Source organism: Palaemon carinicauda, chromosome 9 (genome assembly GCF_036898095.1).
Source record: "Palaemon carinicauda isolate YSFRI2023 chromosome 9, ASM3689809v2, whole genome shotgun sequence".
Lineage (NCBI taxonomy): Eukaryota > Metazoa > Arthropoda > Malacostraca > Decapoda > Palaemonidae > Palaemon > Palaemon carinicauda.
In genome coordinates this window covers 136,184,707-136,204,706 of record NC_090733.1, presented here as the reverse complement: position 1 = coordinate 136,204,706, position 20,000 = coordinate 136,184,707, and the positions used below count along the sequence as shown (strand labels likewise).

At 40.4% G+C, this 20,000-nt stretch overlaps 1 protein-coding gene and 1 long non-coding RNA gene across 2 annotated transcripts in view; one reads left to right on the top strand and one right to left on the bottom strand.

The window, feature by feature from the left end:
- LOC137647173 (uncharacterized) overlaps window positions 1–4,616 on the top strand; it is a 7,682-nt gene extending 3,066 nt beyond the window's left edge. Inside the window, exon 3 of the long non-coding RNA XR_011045541.1 lies at window positions 3,566–4,616. This is a non-coding gene — a long non-coding RNA (uncharacterized lncRNA). The remainder of the gene's footprint in view (window positions 1–3,565) is intronic.
- Window positions 4,617–14,072: 9,456 nt separating this feature from the next.
- The window catches only part of LOC137646881 (cytochrome P450 2U1-like), a 17,352-nt gene continuing 11,424 nt past the window's right edge, over window positions 14,073–20,000 (bottom strand). The window contains exons 4-10 of the mRNA XM_068379950.1: window positions 19,692–19,831; window positions 18,424–18,614; window positions 17,826–18,025; window positions 15,956–16,118; window positions 15,527–15,707; window positions 15,120–15,213; window positions 14,073–14,350 (exon numbers count right to left, since the gene is read on the bottom strand). Of these exons, the coding sequence (XP_068236051.1) occupies window positions 14,157–14,350; window positions 15,120–15,213; window positions 15,527–15,707; window positions 15,956–16,118; window positions 17,826–18,025; window positions 18,424–18,614; window positions 19,692–19,831 (1,163 nt within the window). The 3' untranslated portion in view covers window positions 14,073–14,156. The remainder of the gene's footprint in view (window positions 14,351–15,119; window positions 15,214–15,526; window positions 15,708–15,955; window positions 16,119–17,825; window positions 18,026–18,423; window positions 18,615–19,691; window positions 19,832–20,000) is intronic.

Below are 20,000 nucleotides of genomic sequence, written 5' to 3'. Positions count from 1 at the left end.
TTAAATACTGTACAGTGAGTTGTTAACACAGATAGAATCCCTTTTGCCTTTTCATTTAATAGGAGAATGATTATAGCAAAGTTGGAACTTGTCTGTTAAAATTTTGGCCGAGGTGTCGGTAGTTAATGGAGGGGAGCAGGGAAACCCTGCATCTCCTCTTCTCCTCTTCCTACTCACTGAGTACATTTCCAAAAGGCTCAAATCACTGGCTGTAACATGTGCTCTCACTGCACAGCCGTTACGTTTACAATGCTTCCAAACATATCCGAGCCAGAGTAAGATAGAATATAAGAGTCCTTGATCATGTGATCCTGTTGTACGAATGTATTGTATTTATATCCGAGTATTATAGTTTAGAGTCATTGATTATGTGACCTGAGTAGCCACTTATTTTCAGCCTTATACACCCCACCCCACAAGCCTTGGGCGAAGTTCGAAGTGTCTACTCGGTGAACTGGCACGAGGCATTGCCCACCTTCCTTTCTACCCTCCGTTAATTACCAACACTTCATTCTAAATTTTAACAGCCAAGTTCTAGCTATGCTGGAATCATTAGCTTATTTAAGGACTCGGATATGTATAGCTAGGAAAAATACAAATTACTTTTAAAATTTGTGATATTTTGTATGTAGAAAAAGTTTTTCAACAACCTCTTTCATCATTAAATAAGAAGGGTTATCAATGGATTATCTGTTATTTCGCTAATACTGTACAGCACTATACGTATTTATAAACAAATATACAGTAATACCCCACCATACTTGTTCATTGGTTCTGAGAGGACTGAATTGTACTCTCCCTATACACGTAATTAACATGAAAAAGTACGTACAACTTGCTATCATTCTATAAAAAAAACATACTGTAACTACATTGATAAGCTTCCATTGGAAGTACTGTACAGTTAATGCACAGGTCTATGAGTAGTAGGTTGGCCAAGGCACCAGCCACATGTTGAGGTACTACCGCTAGAGAGTTATTGTGTCCTTTGACTTGCCAGACAATTACCACATTGGATCCTTCTCTGGTTACGGCTCATTTCATCTTTGCTGACACACTCAAAATAGTCTGGCATATTCTTTACACATTGTCCTCTTTCTCCATACATCTGCCAACACTGAGATTACCAAACAATTTTTCTTCGCTCAAGGCGTTAACTACTGCTTTTTTATTGTTCAGTGGCTACTTTCCTCTTGGTAAGGGTAGAAAAGACTTTAATTATGGTAACCAGCTCTTCTAGGAGAAGAACACTCTAAAATCAAACCATTGTTCTCTAGTCTTGGGTAGTGCCATAGCCTCTGTACCATGGTCTTCCACTGTCTTGGGTTAGAGATGTCTTGCTTGAGGGTACACTGGGGCACACTATTCTATCTTGTTTCTCTTCTTCTTGTTGTTTTGAAGTTTTTATAGTTTATATATGAAAGATTTATTTTAATGTTGTTATTGTTCTTAAATTTCTCTTGTTTATTTCTTATTTCCTTTCTTCACTGGGCTATTTTCCTTGTTGGAGCCCTTGGGCGTAAAGCATCCTGCTTTTCCAACTAGGATTGTAGTTTAGTAAGTAATGATAATAATATGTGTAGCTTTTTAAGAGATAGCGAGAGATATGATACAATAAACCATGTTACAGCACAATAAACTGTAATAGTAATAAAGTACAGTGAACCCTCGCTACTTCGCGGTTCGACCATCGCGGATTCACCACTTCGCGGATTTTTTCCATAACCCATATATATATACAGTAATATATATATATATATATATATATATATATATATATATATATATATATATATATATATATATATATATGTATGTATGTATGTATTTATGTATATATGTAGGTATGTATATGTGTATACATATAAATATATATATATATATATATATATATACACACACACACACACACATATATATATATATATATATATATATATATATATATATATATATATATATATATATATATATATATATACATATATATATATATATATATATATATATATATATATATATATATATATATATATATATATATATCTAAAGTAGGAAGATGTGATGTAGTTCTAAGGGAAAAGTATGGGAAATATGTCTGGGTAATAAGCAAAGCTCTACCTCCAGTTTGTTTCTTCATTATGATCAGAGATAAATGTAAACAAAACATTGGTTGCCATTTTTTATCGTGCTTTTTAGCGTGTTTAGGAAATGCATGATATAAAATCACCTTTAATATTTGTGCCTGTTTTAGTTTAGGGTACTGTAGTACATGCATTAAGTGTTCTGTACATTAAAGGGTAGTTTGTTAACAGTACTACGTACAAGGGAAGGTTTTAAAAGTCTGAATATACATGTTGAATAAATAGGTAAATATGGTGTCACTACTTCGCGGATTTTCACCTATCGCGGCCGCGACTGGAACCTATCTACCGCGATAAACGAGGGTTCACTGTAATATTTATTCATCTATAAATGTCATTTCACTTTAAAGTTGACACTTATCCTATTTACTGGACACAACTGAAGGGGGAGTTGCAAGAAAGGAATTTTTTGTTGGAGAAAGAGGATAACATGGTTGATGGCAAAGATGAAACTGTAAATGTTGTTGACATTGCTTTTTTTTCTAAACCTAATGTCGACGGCAGCGGTTCTTTGCCGTCAAGATCAGGCAATGGTTCTGTAGCCTTTCTTTATTCAACTGATCCAAATTTTGTTGAATGATATTCCTGGTTTTATTGTCAAAAGTTATCCTATAAGGCATTACTAAATCTTCAACACCATTCATAATTTTTTGCAAAATGAAGGATCCTGGGACTCAAAGATTAACAAAAACTTGGAGAAATGGTAAAAATCCCACTGCATTTCTTTGAGCTTTGAAATTTCTTGGTTCTGAGTCCAGGATACTTTCCTTAGTTTTCTGTCGCTCCTCTGACTCCAGTAATTCTTCGTTTGTCAGTGGTCACTTGTGAGCCGTGATCGTGTGTTCAAAATCTTCCTCCTCCAATTCCATCTCAAGTTCATTTCCTCAAGATGTCCCAAACATTCACGAATTGAGTGCACAGTTTTTTCCAAACACTTTTCATCGCTGATTGATTCACTTCATCCCCTGAAGAATATTTGCCTTCCAAAACTCTCAAATATTTATCATGTTACTGTATTTATACTTACAGGGCAATTATAATATAGTATTTTCTGTTTTTGCTATGTATACAGTACCACTAATATTTTCATAATGAATTTATTTGTACGTTCAGTATTTACCTATTTCATGAATAGAAAATTTAAATTTTTTATCGTAACAGTTCGAGGCTGAGACTGACGCAAGGTCACGTAAAACGACGTATTGCGGACTTTTATTTTTCCATTTAATATTTAAGGACGCTCAACGTAAATTTGGAACTTATTTATGCCGAACCGTTGTAAACCGGGGTATTGCTGTAAACTGAATTCATAAAATTCAGATTTGCTGCCTTTTGTGCTAAACCATATTATTTAAGAATATGTTTGGTGCTTCGTAGTGAATCTTACATATTTTCATCCTTGCATGTGCTCCTATTCATAGGATAATCATGGATCTCCTAGCTGCAAACATCCCTCCACATGCTGTGCTAGCATTGCTGAAGGAGCTCAAGGGGAAGGTGCCATACCATGGGGACTGCCTGAATGATAATCACGCAAGTGATAGCAGCAGATGAAACAAGGATATTGTCAGTAGGTGAATAGCTCTACTGGAGTACTTGATGGTTGGTGTTGCTGAATGCTAATAAGAGCTGTTTAAGCTGGTGTTTTTCAGACATTACGTGACAATGGTAGAAGCTTCATTATTATACATTAAAACATGTGAAGTGTTGTCAGTGTAATTTGCTTTCTTTTATTTCTTATAGTGACTTGTATAGTGTCACAGTGCACATACATTATATACAATACATTATTTAGTGAATTCAATGTAAGGAATAAATGTATTTATTTGATAGCAGAATTTATTTTTGGTAGAAATTATTTAATCTTATTAAAAGAAATGGGATTCTGAAGCCGAGTCTTCTTCAGGAAGTCATGAAAGGTCCATTTTTTAGAAACAGGTAATTTTTCTAATTATAGAAAAGGTAAACATTGCATTAACTTTAATCAGTAAGATTAAGGCAGTTGAAAGGTATAGAAATCAGCATACAGCACTGAAGTCATAATTGCAGACTTAAAAGAAAATGTCGTTTTAAAGAAATCTCATAGTGTTAAGAAGGATTATACTCAATTTTTTTAATGAGGTATATTTGCACCGATTCGCAGCGGTGCCCTTTTAGCTCGGAAAAGTTTCCTGCTATCTGATTGGTTTGAATTATCTTGTCCTACCAATCAGCAATCAGGAAACTTTTCCGAGCGAAAAGGGCACCCCTGCGAGTCTGTGCAAATCTGTTTCACTAAAAAGAATTGACTATAGGTAGGCTATTTATAAAGTTTTTATATTCCTTTTATTCTGTTTCAAATCCTTAACTGTAACAGTTACTCAACTGCCAAGTGTTACATTCAATACTGTGCTGATATTGTAAACACTAAACACTACTCCTTAAAATATTGTATAACTTTTATAAAATTGTATTTTGTAAAGCAAATACAAATGTCTTGAATGTTTAACGTGTCTTTTATTTACCTTTTCCAATATCTTAATTTTTTTTTTGTTTTTTTTATTTAACATACACAGGTTGCTATTGATCTGGTAATATATTTGGAGTAGATGGTATAGATTCTCAGGTACGGTTTAGTATCAAGGATATTTATATGTCTGGAATCATTTTGTTATTGTAATGCATGGAAGATGAAATTAAAATCCAATTTTTGTATATAAGTAAAAAAATTTTTTAAGATGGTAATAAGGTTTCTTTTATGTATCCAGTGATAAAAGGGAGAAAGCTAATTTTACATCTAGCCTCACAAAAAGAAAATTGATGTAAATAAGTTCATGATGGTAATCATTATCTTATGGGTTGTTGTAGCCTGATTGGTAACGTCTCTGTCTGGTGTTTGCCAGACGGGAGTTCGAGTCCCGCTCAGACTCATTAGTGCCATTAGTGTCTGCAACCTTACCATCCTTGTGAGCTAAGGTTATGGGGGAGCCTATAGGTCTATCGGCCAGGTCATCAGCAGCCACTGCCTGGCCCTCCCTGGTCCTAGCTTGGGTGGAGAGGAGGCTTGGGCGCTGATCATATAATATATGGTCAGTCTCAAGGGCATTGTCCTGATTGCTAGGGCAATGTCACTGTCCCTTGCCTCTGCTATTTATGAGCGACCTTTAAACCTTATGATTATTGTCTTAAAGTAGACATTAAGCTTTCATGATGTATAGCTGGAGAGTGTATCTTCAAGTGGACTATTATCATCCAGGTGTCGTGTCCCCCAAGAACGTCGGCAATCATATCATTATCTTACGATTATTGTCATAAAGTAGACATGAAGCTTTTATAATGTATAGCCCTGGAAAGTGTCTTCAGTGGACTATTATCATCCAAGTGCCATATCCCCCAAGGACTTCGGCAATCAAATCATATCATTATCGTATGATTATTGTCATAAAGTAGACATGAAGCTTTGATAATGTATAGCCCTGGAAAGTGTCTTCAATGGACTATCATCATCCAGGTGTCATATCCCTCAAGGATGTCGGCTATCACGGTTCGCCATTCCTCTCTATTTCCGGCTTCCTGCAGCAACCGAGCTGCAGATATTCTTCCTCTAGTCAATCTCGCCAATCCATCCATACATTTTTGTCTAGGTCTTCCTGTCGGCCTATAATTCATACTAATGTGAATATAGATCTATTTTGCCTCATTATACTTTATGTATCTTTGTCTGGTTGATAGAAATATTAATTTTGTTTATTGATTTTATCCAGAAAAAAAATAGTTTACATTTCTTAGCTGTTATGAAACTCATCCTCATTTCAGGAAAGAAGTAATTTCTAAATTGGAAATATTTAGTATTTTACTGCCACTTATAAATCTACATTTCTATTTGACACAGACAGACAGACAGACAGACACACACGGGTTTAGAATACTTCAAAATTTAAGCATAAGTTTAGATTTAGATGATGTTTTGGTTAACCGATTTGATTAAAAGATAATCATAATGACTCACGATTAGGAAAGAGATCATATGATATTCAGGTATTGTTTGAAATTATATATTTGGCAGGATACATAGTATATACATAATCTTTGACAACTTTTACCATTTTCATGATTTCACGGAGGTGAAGATTTTGACATGCTGTACATGAGTAAATAAAAAATGAAAAAGTTCAACTTTATCAAAATTCCTTTAATACAGGATAGTCCCCTCTTAATCAGGAATGAAATTTTACTTTATGATTCCTTTAAAATCAATTTTGATCATGTGCAAATTTTCCCATTTTATATTTTCAAGTTTTGATAAAGCTATGAGAATATCATCATCATCATCATCTCCTCCTACGCCTGTTGACGCACGGGGACTCGGTTAGATTTCGCCAGTCGTCTCTATCTTGAGCTTTTAATTCAATACTTCTCCATTCTTCATCTCCTACTTCATGCTTCATAGTCCTCAGCCATGTAGTCTGGGTCTTCCAACTCTTCTAGTGCCTTGTGCAGCCCACCTGAACGTTTGGTGAACTAATCTTTCTTGGGGAGTTATATGAGAATATCAGTAAGATATTTTTTTTTTTAAATGCGATAACACTCCATAGATGATATAACAACTCTTTAAAAGTAAATATTTTATAGAATTTTTGATAAAGCTATGAAAATATTTACATGCGATTCATTCACTCAAGATATCTAGTTCAAAACGAGCAGCTTTTATCCCATCATCGGTTAATTGAACTGGCCTTATGGCATCACTGGTCTCCATTCATAGGGTTTCCCTCAGCTGCACCTTGACCAAACGACCTCCCCGAGTCATGCGATCCAATTTCTAGAAGCTTTTCAACTACAGTAATTTGAAAAGGGTATAAGACGCCTTGTGTAGATCACTGGACTTGATAACAGATTATAAAAAAAATTTCTTTCACATATCTTCTGGCTCTGATCTTTTAGTTCTCATTAATCTTATTTGGTTTGTCACAGTTTTACTGGAATTTTATCAATTTTTAGTTAAAAAAAATGTTCTAGTCCTTAGTTCTTGTTACATTACTACTGCATAAGACAAATATGATTAATTTTCGTGTAAATTCCAGATACGTAACTGTGTTTCACATTCACGAAGCTGTAGGACTAAATTTCGAGATAAGAATTTAAGTGGAAAAGAAATTTTTCCTTTATATAATAAATACGTTTTTCAATATTAATCTTACCCGATGATCATGTAGCTGTCAACTCCGTTGCCCGACAGAAATCTACGGACGGGATACGCCAGCGATCGCTATACAAGAGGGGGGTGTACTCACCAGCGCCATCTGTGGTCAGGTACTCCAGTACTTCTTGTCAACACCACCTCAATTTTTCCTCTGTCGTGCCGCCGGCAAGACCTACATGGATACGCTGTTGATTTTGGAGTCTTTGTTCACGGTTTTGGTGAAGTATTTGCTCTAAAATTTAGCCTTCGCTGTACAGGAAGCTTTTCCCTTAGCATAGATAGCTTTTGGAATTAAATTGATTTATTGGTTAACGATCTTTGCTTTACTTTGGAATTCCCCCTTGACTGTTCTCTAAATTCAAGATGTCCGACCACTCTCAAGCTCCTAAAATTAGGCGATGTAGTGTTAGGACTTGTAATAGGCGTCTTCCGAAGGCCTCTGTTGATCCTCACACCGTTTGTTCCGACTGTAGGGGAAAATCCTGTCAGTTGGAAGATCGATGTGGGGAATGTGCTGGGCTTTCGGAATTCGATTTTAATGAATTCCTCAAGTATACGACTAGGTTAGAGAGGGAGAGAGTTAGGAGGAGTTCTTCTCGCTCTTTGGTTTATTCCTCCCCCCATGACCCTCAACCTTTTCCTTCCCCTGTGGTGGTGACCCCCGAACCTGCTACGAGTGCTCAGCCTGATATGACGGATATGTTGCGTGCCATTCAGGCTCTTGGTGATAAGGTGGAGTCTTTAGTTAGTGACCACAATCTTCTCTTGGCAGATGTCAAGGAACTTAAAGTGAAAAGTGCAGTGGGAAGTGTTAGTGCCAGTGCTGTGCCTAGTGTCAGTGTCAGTGTTGCGCATGAGGATACTTCTGTGCGTGCCAGTCGTCCTCCCAGTCCGGGACCTCTTGCAAGCTCCCAAGCAACGTCGAAGGGCAAAAGGGTTCGGCAGGCCTTGATCGGCGCACAGTTGTATCCTCAGTGGTTGCGGGCGTATCTGATAGAGATCGTCACTTCCACTCCCAGACGATTGAGCCCTTAAATTCCTCGTCTGCGGAAGAAGTTTCCAGGAGGAAACGGTGGACCCAGGTCTCACGACCTCTCAAACGTAAGGTCCCGTCCGAGCTAGTCCAACGGCCCAGGTGTAGCCACTGGGCCAGTTCGGACTCGCCGCAGTCATCTGATGACTGCACACCTCCTAAGAGAGGTAAAGCGGTGCCTCAACAGGCCTCTGCTCCAACTTCTGTGGACCCCAAGTTGTCTATGCTGCAGACTATGCAGTCTCAGCTTGCGGCTTTGATGCAGGAGTATCAGGCAGAGAAGGTTAGCACACCTCCTCCTGCGAGCGCTCCTCCACCTCTGCGCAGTCCTCCCTGCCAGACGTATGTTCTTGAGGCTCCTCCTGCTTCCATGCGTGAGCTGCCGCATTGGGAGTTGCCAGGTTCCAGCGCTATGCAGCAACCTCCTCTACCCTTGAGGCAGGAGCCTCTTGCTATGCGACAACCTCCTCAACCCTTGAGGCAGGTGCCTCATGCTATGCGGCAACCTCCTCTACCCATGAGGCAGGAGCCTCATGCTATGCGGCAACCTCCTCTACCCATGAGGCAGCAGCCTCATGCTATGCGGCAACCTCCTCAACCCTTGAGGCAGGAGCCTCACTCTGTGCAGCAACCTCCTCAACCCTTGAGGCAGGCGCAACCCTTGAGGCAGGAGCCTCATGCTATGAGGCAGCCTCCTCAACGCATGCAGCACGAGCCTCTTACCAAGCATGAGCCGCATTCCATGCAGCATGAGCCTCATGCCTTACAGCATTCGCTTCTGACCACGCTTGCTCCTCAGACCACCGCAGAACCTCCCTCACCCCAGCCTCATGACTTTGTCATTGCCAGCCCTCAGTCTCTTCAGCAGAGGCATGATGATGGATCCGCAAGTGCGCATGCACCCGTTCTGCAGGATTCAGCCATTCAGCATGCCGCTCTACCGTTACCTCTCGCTACTCAACTCTCAGGCGATGAGGTTTCTGAGGATGAAGCTGCTCACCTGGATGATCCTACTTCTGATGTGGAGGGACACAAGTCTTCGCCGCCTTCCTTAGACTTTCGTAAGGTCCTGGCTCTGTTCAGAGAGTTATACCCTGAACACTTCGTATCTGCAACCCCTCGTTCTCCTCCATCCGAGTTTTCTCTAGGCATGCAGCCTATTACGTCTGCCTACACCAAGCTTGTCCTCGCCAGATCATCAAGGAGAGCTTTGAGGATTTTAGGGGATTGGTTGCAGTCCAAGCAGCAACTGGGAAGGACCTCTTTTGTGTTTCCTCCTCCTAAGCTGGCTTCTAAGTCGGGCGTCTGGTATGCAACGGGAGAGGAACCTGGCTTGGGGGTTCCTGCCTCTGCCCAGGCCGACTTCTCAAGTTTGGTTGACTCTCCCCGCAGGTCGGCTATGAGACGCTCGAAGGTCTGCTGGACTTTTTCTGAGCTGGACCACTTGATGAAGGGAGTCTTTCGCGCCTTCGAAATTTTTAACTTCCTCGATTGGTGCCTGGGGGCCTTAAGCAGGAAGACTGCCCCTTCTGACAAAGACTCGGCCATGCTGATCATGTCCAGTATGGACAAAGCAATTCGCGATGGTTCTGGCGAACTTGCGTCTATTTTTGTCTCAGGAGTCCTCAAGAAAAGGGAACATCTATGCTCCTACTTATCGACTGGTATCACCCCTTGCCAGAGGTCACAGTTGCTGTTTGCTCCTCTCTCCAAGTTCCTGTTTCCGGAGGAGTTAATCAAGGAGATGGCTGCGGCTCTTATCCAGAAAGATACGCATGACCTCATGGCCTCTTCAGCACGTAAGGCTAAAACCTTACCTTCCGTGCCGAGATCTTACCGCACCCCTGTGGCTGATACACCTGCTACCAGATTCATTCCGCCCTTTCGTGGCAGAGCCCCCAGTAGAGGAAGTACCCGTGCAGACAGTCACCGGGGCAAGTCCAAGAAAGGTGCCAAGTCCACGAAAAGCAAGCTTTGACTTCCTTCCTCTCCAGACAGCTGTAGGAGCCAGACTCAAGACCTTCTGGCAAGCCTGGGAGAGCAGAGGTGCAGACGCTCAGTCTGTCAAGTGGCTAAGGGAGGGTTACAGAATTCCGTTCTGCCGCAATCCCCCTCTGACCACATCTCCCATCAACCTCTCTCCCAACTACAAGGAGAAGGACAAGAGGCTAGCGTTACATCAAGAGGTGTCGCTCCTGTTACAGAAGGAGGCAGTGGTGATAGTCCGGGACCATCAATCCCCGGGCTTTTACAACCGTCTCTTCCTGGTGGCCAAGAAGACAGGAGGTTGGAGACCGGTGCTGGACGTCAGTGCGCTCAATGCTTATGTCACCAAGCAGACGTTCACAATGGAGACGACGAAGTCGGTCCTAGCAGCGGTCAGGCAGGAGGACTGGATGGTCTCGTTAGATCTGAAAGACGCCTACTTTCACGTTCCCATCCATCCAGACTCCCAACCTTTTCTGAGATTCGTCTTTGGAGAGGTTGTGTACCAGTTCCAAGCCCTGTGCTTTGGCCTGACCACGGCACCTCTTGTGTTTACGCGACTGATGAGGAATATTGCGAAATTCCTTCACTTGGCAGACATCAGAGCCTCCCTTTATTTAGACGACTGGCTTTTAAGAGCTCCCACAAGTCGTCGCTGTCTGGAGAGTCTCAGATGGACTTTGGATTTGACCAAGGAACTGGGCCTCTTGGTCAATTTAGAGAAGTCCCAGCTCGTTCCTTCCCAAACCATCGTTTACCTGGGGATGGAGATTCAGAGTCGAGCTTTTCGGGCTTTTCCGTCGGCCCCAAGAATCAACCAAGCCCTGGAGTGCATCCTGAGCATGCTGAGGAGGAACCGATGCTCGGTGAGGCAGTGGATGAGTCTAACAGGGACTCTTTCATCGCTAGCCCTGTTCATCGAGTTAGGGAGACTCCACCTCCGCCCCCTTCAGTACCATCTGGCAGCTCACTGGAACAAGGATATGACGCTCGAGACAGTCTCTATTCCTGTTTCCAAAGAGATGAGGGCTACTCTAACGTGGTGGAAGAACAGCATTCTTCTCAAGGAGGGTCTCTCGTTAGCTGTTCAGACCCCCGACCTTCATCTCTACTCGGACGCATCAGACTCGGGCTGGGGCGCGACATTGGACGGACAGGAATGCTCGGGGACATGGAACAAGGAACAGGAAACGCTTCACATCAATTGCAAGGAGTTGTTGGCAGTTCATCTGGCCTTAATGAACTTCAAGTCCCTCCTGCTAAACAAGGTGGTGGAGGTGAACTCCGACAACACCACAGCCTTGGCGTACATCTCCAAGCAGGGAGGGACTCATTCGAGGAAGCTGTTCGAGATCGCAAGGGACCTCCTCATTTGGTCAAAAAGTCGAAAGCTCACGCTGGTAACGAGGTTCATTCAGGGCGATATGAATGTTACGGCAGATCGCCTCAGCCGGAAGGGTCAAGTCATCCCCACAGAGTGGACCCTTCACAAGAACGTGTGCAACAGACTTTGGACCCTGTGGGGTCAGCCAACTATAGATCTGTTCGCTACCTCGATGACCAAGAGGCTCCCATTGTACTGTTCCCCGATTCCAGACCCGGCAGCAGTTCACGTGGATGCCTTTCTGCTGGACTGGTCCCACCTCGACCTGTATGCATTCCCGCCGTTCAAGATCATCAACAGGGTTCTTCAGAAGTTCGTCTCTCACGAAGGGACACGGCTGACGTTGGTTGCTCCCCTTTGGCCTGCAAGAGAATGGTTCACAGAGGTACTGCAATGGCTGGTCGACGTTCCCAGGACTCTCCCTCTAAGAGTGGACCTTCTGCGTCAACCTCACGTAAAGAAGGTACACCCAAGCCTCCACGCTCTTCGTCTGACTGCCTTCAGACTATCGAAAGACTCTCAAGAGCTAGAGGCTTTTCGAAGGAGGCAGCCAGAGCGATTGCCAGAGCAAGGAGGATATCCACTCGCAGAGTCTATCAATCTAAGTGGGAAGTCTTCCGAAGCTGGTGCAGAGCCAATGCAGTTTCCTCTACCAGTACCACTGTAACCCAAGTTGCTGACTTCCTGTTGCATCTTAGGAATGTTAGATCTCTATCAGCTCCTACGATCAAGGGGTACAGAAGTATGTTGGCAGCGGTTTTCCGCCACAGAGGCTTGGATCTTTCCACCAACAAAGATCTGCAGGACATCCTTAGGTCTTTTGAGACCTCTAAAGAACGTCGGTTGTCCACTCCAGGCTGGAATCTAGACGTAGTCCTAAGGTTCCTTATGTCATCAAGATTTGAACCTCTCCAGTCAGCCTCTTTCAAGGACCTCACTCTAAAAACTCTTTTCCTCGTCTGCCTTGCAACAGCCAAAAGAGTAAGTGAGATTCACGCCTTCAGCAGGAACATAGGTTTCACATCTGAAACGGCTACATGTTCCTTACAGCTCGGTTTTTTGGCTAAAAACGAGCTTCCTTCACGTCCTTGGCCTAAATCGTTCGAGATACCTAGCCTTTCCAACATGGTGGGTAACGAACGGGAGAGAGTACTTTGCCCTGTCAGAGCTCTTAAGTACTATCTTAAAAGGTCAAAACCCTTGCGAGGACAATCGGAGGCCTTATGGTGTGCTATTAAGAAACCTTCACTGCCTATGTCTAAGAACGCAGTTTCTTACTACATAAGGCTTCTGATTAGAGAAGCTCATTCTCATATGAAGGAAGAAGACCTTGCTTTGCTGAAGGTAAGGACACATGAAGTGAGAGCTGTGGCTACTTCAGTGGCCTTCAAACAGAACCGTTCTCTGCAGAGTGTTATGGATGCAACCTATTGGAGGAGCAAGTCAGTGTTTGCATCATTCTATCTCAAAGATGTCCAGTCTCTTTACGAGAACTGCTACACCCTGGGACCATTCGTAGCAGCGAGTGCAGTAGTAGGTGAGGGCTCAGCCACTACATTCCCATAATCCCATAACCTTTTTAACCTTTCTCTTGAATGCTTTTATTGTTGTTTTGGGTTGTACGGTAGGCTAAGAAGCCTTCCGCATCCTAGTTGATTTGGCGGGTGGTCAATTCTTTCTTGAGAAGCGCCTAGGTTAGAGGTTGTGATGAGGTCCTTTAGTATGGGTTGCAGCCCTTTATACTTCAGCACCTAAGAGTCGTTCAGCCTCCTAAGAGGACCGCTGCGCTCAGTAAGGAAGACGTACTTATTAAAGGCAGAGTAATGGTTCAAGTCGACTTCCTTACCAGGTACTTATCGTTTTATTTGTTATTTTGAATAACTGATAAAAATGAAATACGGGATACTTAGCTTCTTGATTAACATGTATACTGGTTTTCACCCACCTCCCTGGGTGTGAATCAGCTACATGATCATCGGGTAAGATTAATATTGAAAAATGTTATTTTCATTAGTAAAATAAATTTTTGAATATACTTACCCGATGATCATGATTTAATTGACCCACCCTTCCTCCCCATAGAGAACCAGTGGACCGAGGGAAAAATTGAGGTGGTGTTGACAAGAAGTACTGGAGTACCTGACCACAGATGGCGCTGGTGAGTACACCCCCCTCTTGTATAGCGATCGCTGGCGTATCCCGTCCGTAGATTTCTGTCGGGCAACGGAGTTGACAGCTACATGATCATCGGGTAAGTATATTCAAAAATTTATTTTACTAATGAAAATAACATATTTCATTTAAATAAAAGCATCGTAACACATAATAGAAATAATATAACCAAATTTCTAAATAATTTATATTGCATACATAAAAATTCCCGTACATTAACTAGTTCATAATTGAGTCACTGTTACATAGGGTTGCTCATCCAGCTTTGGCAAATCTCTCCTTCACCATAAGATTGAAGGGCTTTGGGTTCAGAGTGACGCCACACTGGTAATCCGTACTAGGGATGTCGTTTCCGGGCGGGACGCCAAACTTGAACTTCTGTAGCATTCCAGTCAGGAACTGGAAGGTCTCGATCCTAGCTAGGGATTCTCCAAGACAGTTTCTTCGACCTAAATTGGGAATAAAAGGACACAATAAAACTTGGGTATTGTAAATAAGATAGTTTTGATGGAGGAAAAACTGAATTTTGGGGTTCAAATGCTGTGCGATCCCCTAGGACTTAACTTTTAAAGGCTAGAGCAGTGAATATAATACAAAAGGTTTTAAGTGAGGATAATGGCTCAGGAAAAAGGAGTTCTATATAAAATAATAAAGGCTAAAGCAGTGAATATAATACAAAAGGTTTTAAGTGAGGATAATGGCTCAGGAAAAAGAAGTTCTATATAAAATAATATACTTTAAACTTGTATTAAAGGATACTATAAAATTAGTGGAGATTTAGCTTTTCAAACTAGGTTGTAGGTAATTACAAAAATTTTTAATGATGAAGAATAAATTGATCACAACTCAACAAAGAACAGTTCCAAAGACATGAACACCAGATGATCCTTCTATGGGTGCTGCCTGGAGAATGGCAGGGTTAGGCTCTGAGCAAGGGTGGAGGTTGTTTGCAAGTAAATCCTGTGAACATTGCATGGGTGGCATGTGAGCAGTGCGTGACGCGATTTCTGCACATCACGTACTATTCTTGTCAGTACTTGTCCAATAAAAATGCCCATACAATGCAAGTTTTTTGTTTGCAGACTGATGCAGTGCTCATAACTCAATTCAAACTTGTATGCTTGTACTGTATCCCGATTTGCTCATACTGTATTTGTAACCCAAGGTACGACTGGTATTATTAAATCATAGTAAATCATAAAAAAGGCAAATACTAACCAACAGAGAATCCCACAACATGCTCAGACCGAATGAGCTGACCTTCCTCGTCAAGGAATCTCTCTGGTCGGAAATTTTCAGGATCTTTCCACACCTGTGATGGAAGACAGGATACAAAAAGATAAGTTGCACATTTTTATTCCTAGAGGGACTTTTACATCTTCTTTCCATATTTTCTCTCTATCTCTATCACTGAGAGGGCTCAATATTGCCTAATTCAAAACCATTCATAAAAATACAAGTGAATTGAAGCAGTTAAATTATTGAAGTGTTATGGCTGATCAGTCAGAATATATGCTGCGTATCAAAATGAGTGGAAAAGTAAAAATAAGTGTTTTAAAAAGTACCGAAAAACAAATCTGAAAACGAATGATAAAAACTTTCTGAAAACAAGGACTTCATCTCACCTTCTTATCCCAGTGAATACCATAGATATTTCCGACAACCCAGGACCTCTTAGGGATTCTGTATCCGTTTAATGTTGTTTCTTCTGGGTTTCCATGAACTGCCAGGGGTGTAATTGAACCGTAACGGAAGATCTCGGTGATGAATGCTTCCATGTACGGCATCCTCAGGCGGTCTTCGTACCTATAATTAAAACAAACTTGGCTGATATTTGTTCCACTTATATCTAATTGTTATTGATTTTTAAATAGGAAGAAAGGCTTCCCTCTTCCATTAGACATATTATTTGTTCCTCTAATTAGCTCCAGTTGAGAAAAGTAAATAGTAACTGTTATGAATTAATATTTTGATATTTTGTAATGCATGCGATTAACATTGACTGGAAATATGAAGTTTACCATTTCTATCAAACAATAAGAAAAGACACATACGTTGGGTGACGTTCTGTGCCGATGGCAGCCTCCAACTCTTGGAAGAGTTTTTCCTGTATTTCAGGATGCCTGACAAGGAACACCATACTCCAACGAAGTGTTGTTACCGTTGTATCAAGACTCACTATGAAGAGGTCACTAACCAGCCATTTCAGTTGGTTGTCTGGTGGTAGAAAAGAAAAATATCTTGTGTTTCTATCATTTTGAGTCGGTGAATTTCACTTACGGTTTTGTTTAAGCATTTAAAGTGTCAATATACAGTTTAGATTGGGTTAGGTTAGGTTAACTTTTTTAGAATGATAAGAAATATATTGTAATTGTCTTCTCAATCCCACTTTTGGGTAGGGTGTGCTTGGGAGGCACCAGATGCAACAGTTTTGTGCTGCTGAGAAGTCTTTGAATAGTTGCGTAACAATATCATCCGCATGACTTGTGTTAAGGAGTTACTTGTATGATACTTAGCTAGGTGCCAGTCAATGTTGAGTGATTATAGTGAGCGAATGAATCTTGTTGTACTCGTATCTTTCGTTAACATATTGAATAATTTACTAGCAACTTTAGACAACGCATCTTGTTATTAATTCTTCAGTTTTACTTGTGCAATTGTATTCCAGAATTTTGAGAATTACGTATGCCTTGGAAATACATATGCAAAGTGTAGTAATATTATGTGTGGTGAGACTTCCACATCTAAGAAGGGGAGCAAGAGCTTGGTACTTAAAATGAAGCTAGACACTGTGTGACAAAGCGACGGAAGTTAAGGTGCCAGTAGTACTACCAAGGTACTACGGATGCTTTTATTTTTGTAGCTCATATTGCATCTCCTTCAACTGATCATAGGCTTACGAAAGTGCTACCCAGTTTTGAAGGAAATTAATAAGACTATTTATCTAGTTACAGCATCCTTTTGGGTCCTAGATGCACCCACTTTACCTCTGTTCCTGCTTTAACTTCATAGCACAACTGGCAGGGTTCCCCCCGTTACTCATAGGCGCAGAGTGGCCTTTCCGACCCCAGCACACGAGCCATAAGGCACAAATTGTTAAAAAATTGTTGGAGTTGCGTACAACTGGTTTAACTGCCACTTGGTGAAACGCAAAACATAATTGTAAAAGCTCATAAAATATATCTGGTTATACTCTGTTATAAGGGAAACTAAGAAGTTCACATATGAATTAGTAGATGACACGTGCAGTTATCACATAATAAATATATTATCTGAAAAGTATTACACATAGATTTGAGACTCAAATTTGGAGACGGTTTGGTCTCTGAATTAGAAGGACAATAGAGCAGCTAGCTGGAAAATAACAATAAAAAAACGAGTAGGAATGTCTAGAGAATTATGGAGGCAGGGCATCTATGAAACTTCTGAACCAGTCGAGATTCCAGAATGAAAGAGCACAGGACAGATGGGATTAGATAAAACCCACTTCACATGTAACCTTGTACATAATAGATTTTATTTGTCATGTAGAAACATTAATGATGGAGATGAAAATGAACAGATCAAATTTTCAATGTAATGTACATGCTCCTTTAGAAGTGTAAAAAAGTATGAGTGTGCTACCAGTCTTGATTGGTTTTCAGGGACAAACAATATTTATGATCTAAACTATGAAAAAATAATCATTTCAGTACAAGAGAAACCATCTTTCATAGAACTTAGGTATGGGAAAATGCTATTCTTTCTGCTTCATCTCCATACATTTTCTTTGTATGTAAAGTCTTAAATTTTTATAGAATTGACATAACATATGACTTACTGTTAAGAAGCAGAATCTCAAGGAAAATTTAATACATGAGATAATTGCTACTTATAAGAATTCTGAAATTTCATGCAGTAAATTAGCTGGATTATGTAACATACCTGTAAATGTCGTATTCTCTTTGCCCTGCTCTTTTTGTTTTCTCTGTTCGATAAGGAACTGATACATAAAGTCGTGCTCACGATCAGGATTGTCCAGATTTTGCTTGTGCTCTTCGATAAGTTTTGTGAAATATTCCAGCCGATGCTTTACGTTTAGTCCAACTTTGAAAGCCTTTGGCTTAAAGAATGTGCCGATGAATCTGGAATTGGAGTAAAAAGAAGTTAAACATTCAGTAACATCAATAATGTGATCTGAATAAGTGAAAAGTTCACAAATTGGAGATTTATCAGCAGAAAGAAGCAAGTCAAACATTCAGTAACATCAATAATGTGATCTGAAGAAGTGAAAAGTACACAGAAAGAAGCAAACACCTATATTCAATTTTTTTAATGAGGCACATTTACACTGACTCGTGACGGTGCCCTTTTAGTTCTGAAAAGTTTCCCACTCTCTGGTTGGTTAGAATTATCTTGTCCAACCAATCAGCAATCAGGAAACTTTTCCGAGCTAAAAGGGCACCCCTGTGAGTCTGTGCAAATATGCCTCACTAAAAAGAATTGACCATAGTTACTCTTGTTGACTACACTTCATACTCACTGTAATATAGGAGTGTAGTTGAGGAAGCCACCCTGTTCCACCATGGTCAGCGATAACTCCAAAGAATCCACAATCCATTTCAGAGTCTTATCTCCCATTTCAAATCGCTTACCAACGAACATGTGCCACACTATGTTGAGAATGGAGGTGGCCACATCATAGTGAATGTCATATGGTTGGCCCACCTTTTTCTGTGAAGGTAAAAACAAATTAATTGGATTTTAGTCGAGAGCAAAGGGACTGATTTTGAAAGATGGAGGACTTGAAGTGAAATGGCTATTTCTCGCACAAGCTCACAATTATTATTATTATTATTATTATTATTATTATTATTATTAAATGCTAAGCTACAACCCTAGTTGGAAAAACAGGATGCTATAAACCCAAGGGCCCCAACAGGGAAAATAGCCCAGTGAGGAAAGGAAACAAGGAAAAATAAAAATTTTTAAGAAGAGTAATAACATTAAAATAAATATTTTCTATATAATCTATAAAAACTTTAACAAAACAAGAGGAAGAGAAGCTAGATAGAATAGTGTGCCCGAGTGTACCCTCAAGCAAGAGAACTCTAACCCAAGACAGTGGAAGACCATGGTACAGAGGCTATTTGTAGTGAATGTATGTAGATATAGTAGAAGTGTCCCAACTTATGAACAATCGACTTACAAGCATATGGAGATTCAAACACAAATCAAACTGAAGATAACAAAGATAAGATAAAGAAATACTATAATAAAACAATATTATATCTTTTAATACAGTAACCAAAAACGGATTTTGAGCGAAGCAAAAAATCTATTTTTGGGTGAGATGGCCATGACGTCCTGATGGAAGGTTCCTTTAGTAGCTTCCTAAGGGTATATATGACAACAGTGATATTCCCAGAGAATCAAACTAAAGGTTTTACAGAATTCTAACTTCTGGGGCGAGTACTATATCTTTTAGTAAAGTAAGCAAAACAACATTTGTACCTGTTATCTATTTCATATGAAACCAAACTATTTGTTGACTTTTCTAGCTGGAAATCATAAGCATGGGATTCAGTTTAGGCCTACTGTAGGCCAAAATTTAAGAAATTTGACTTACAAACAGCTTTGGAACCCATTAAGTTTAGAAGGTGAGGACTTCTGTACAGAAGTTTCAAGTACATTCATGTACGTTAGAGCGCATGAAAAAAGCGGAACCTGTTCAACGTAATTGAGAGCTGCTATGGGACCCCAGATTTGGACGACGGAATGCTAACGTTGCGTCGGTGAAAAGTAACCAACCTGAATGGCCTCCAAGAAATCGTGAAGCTCCCTATTGACGTAGGCCTCCACAGTACTTTTTCCCATGCCAAAGTCTCGAAGGATGTGAAGAGTGAAACGCCTTGAGTCACGCCAGACTTGGTCTTCTGCATCAACAATACCTTTGAGAAAGTTAAAACGTGTAGTTGATATTTATTTCTTTAAAGTCATGGAATATCTGCTAAATATTTTTTTTATTCTCTTGGAATGGCTGCTGAAAATTGCACAATTATTTAGATTTATTATTATTATCATTAGCTAAGCTGCAACCTTAGTTGGAAAAACTGGCTT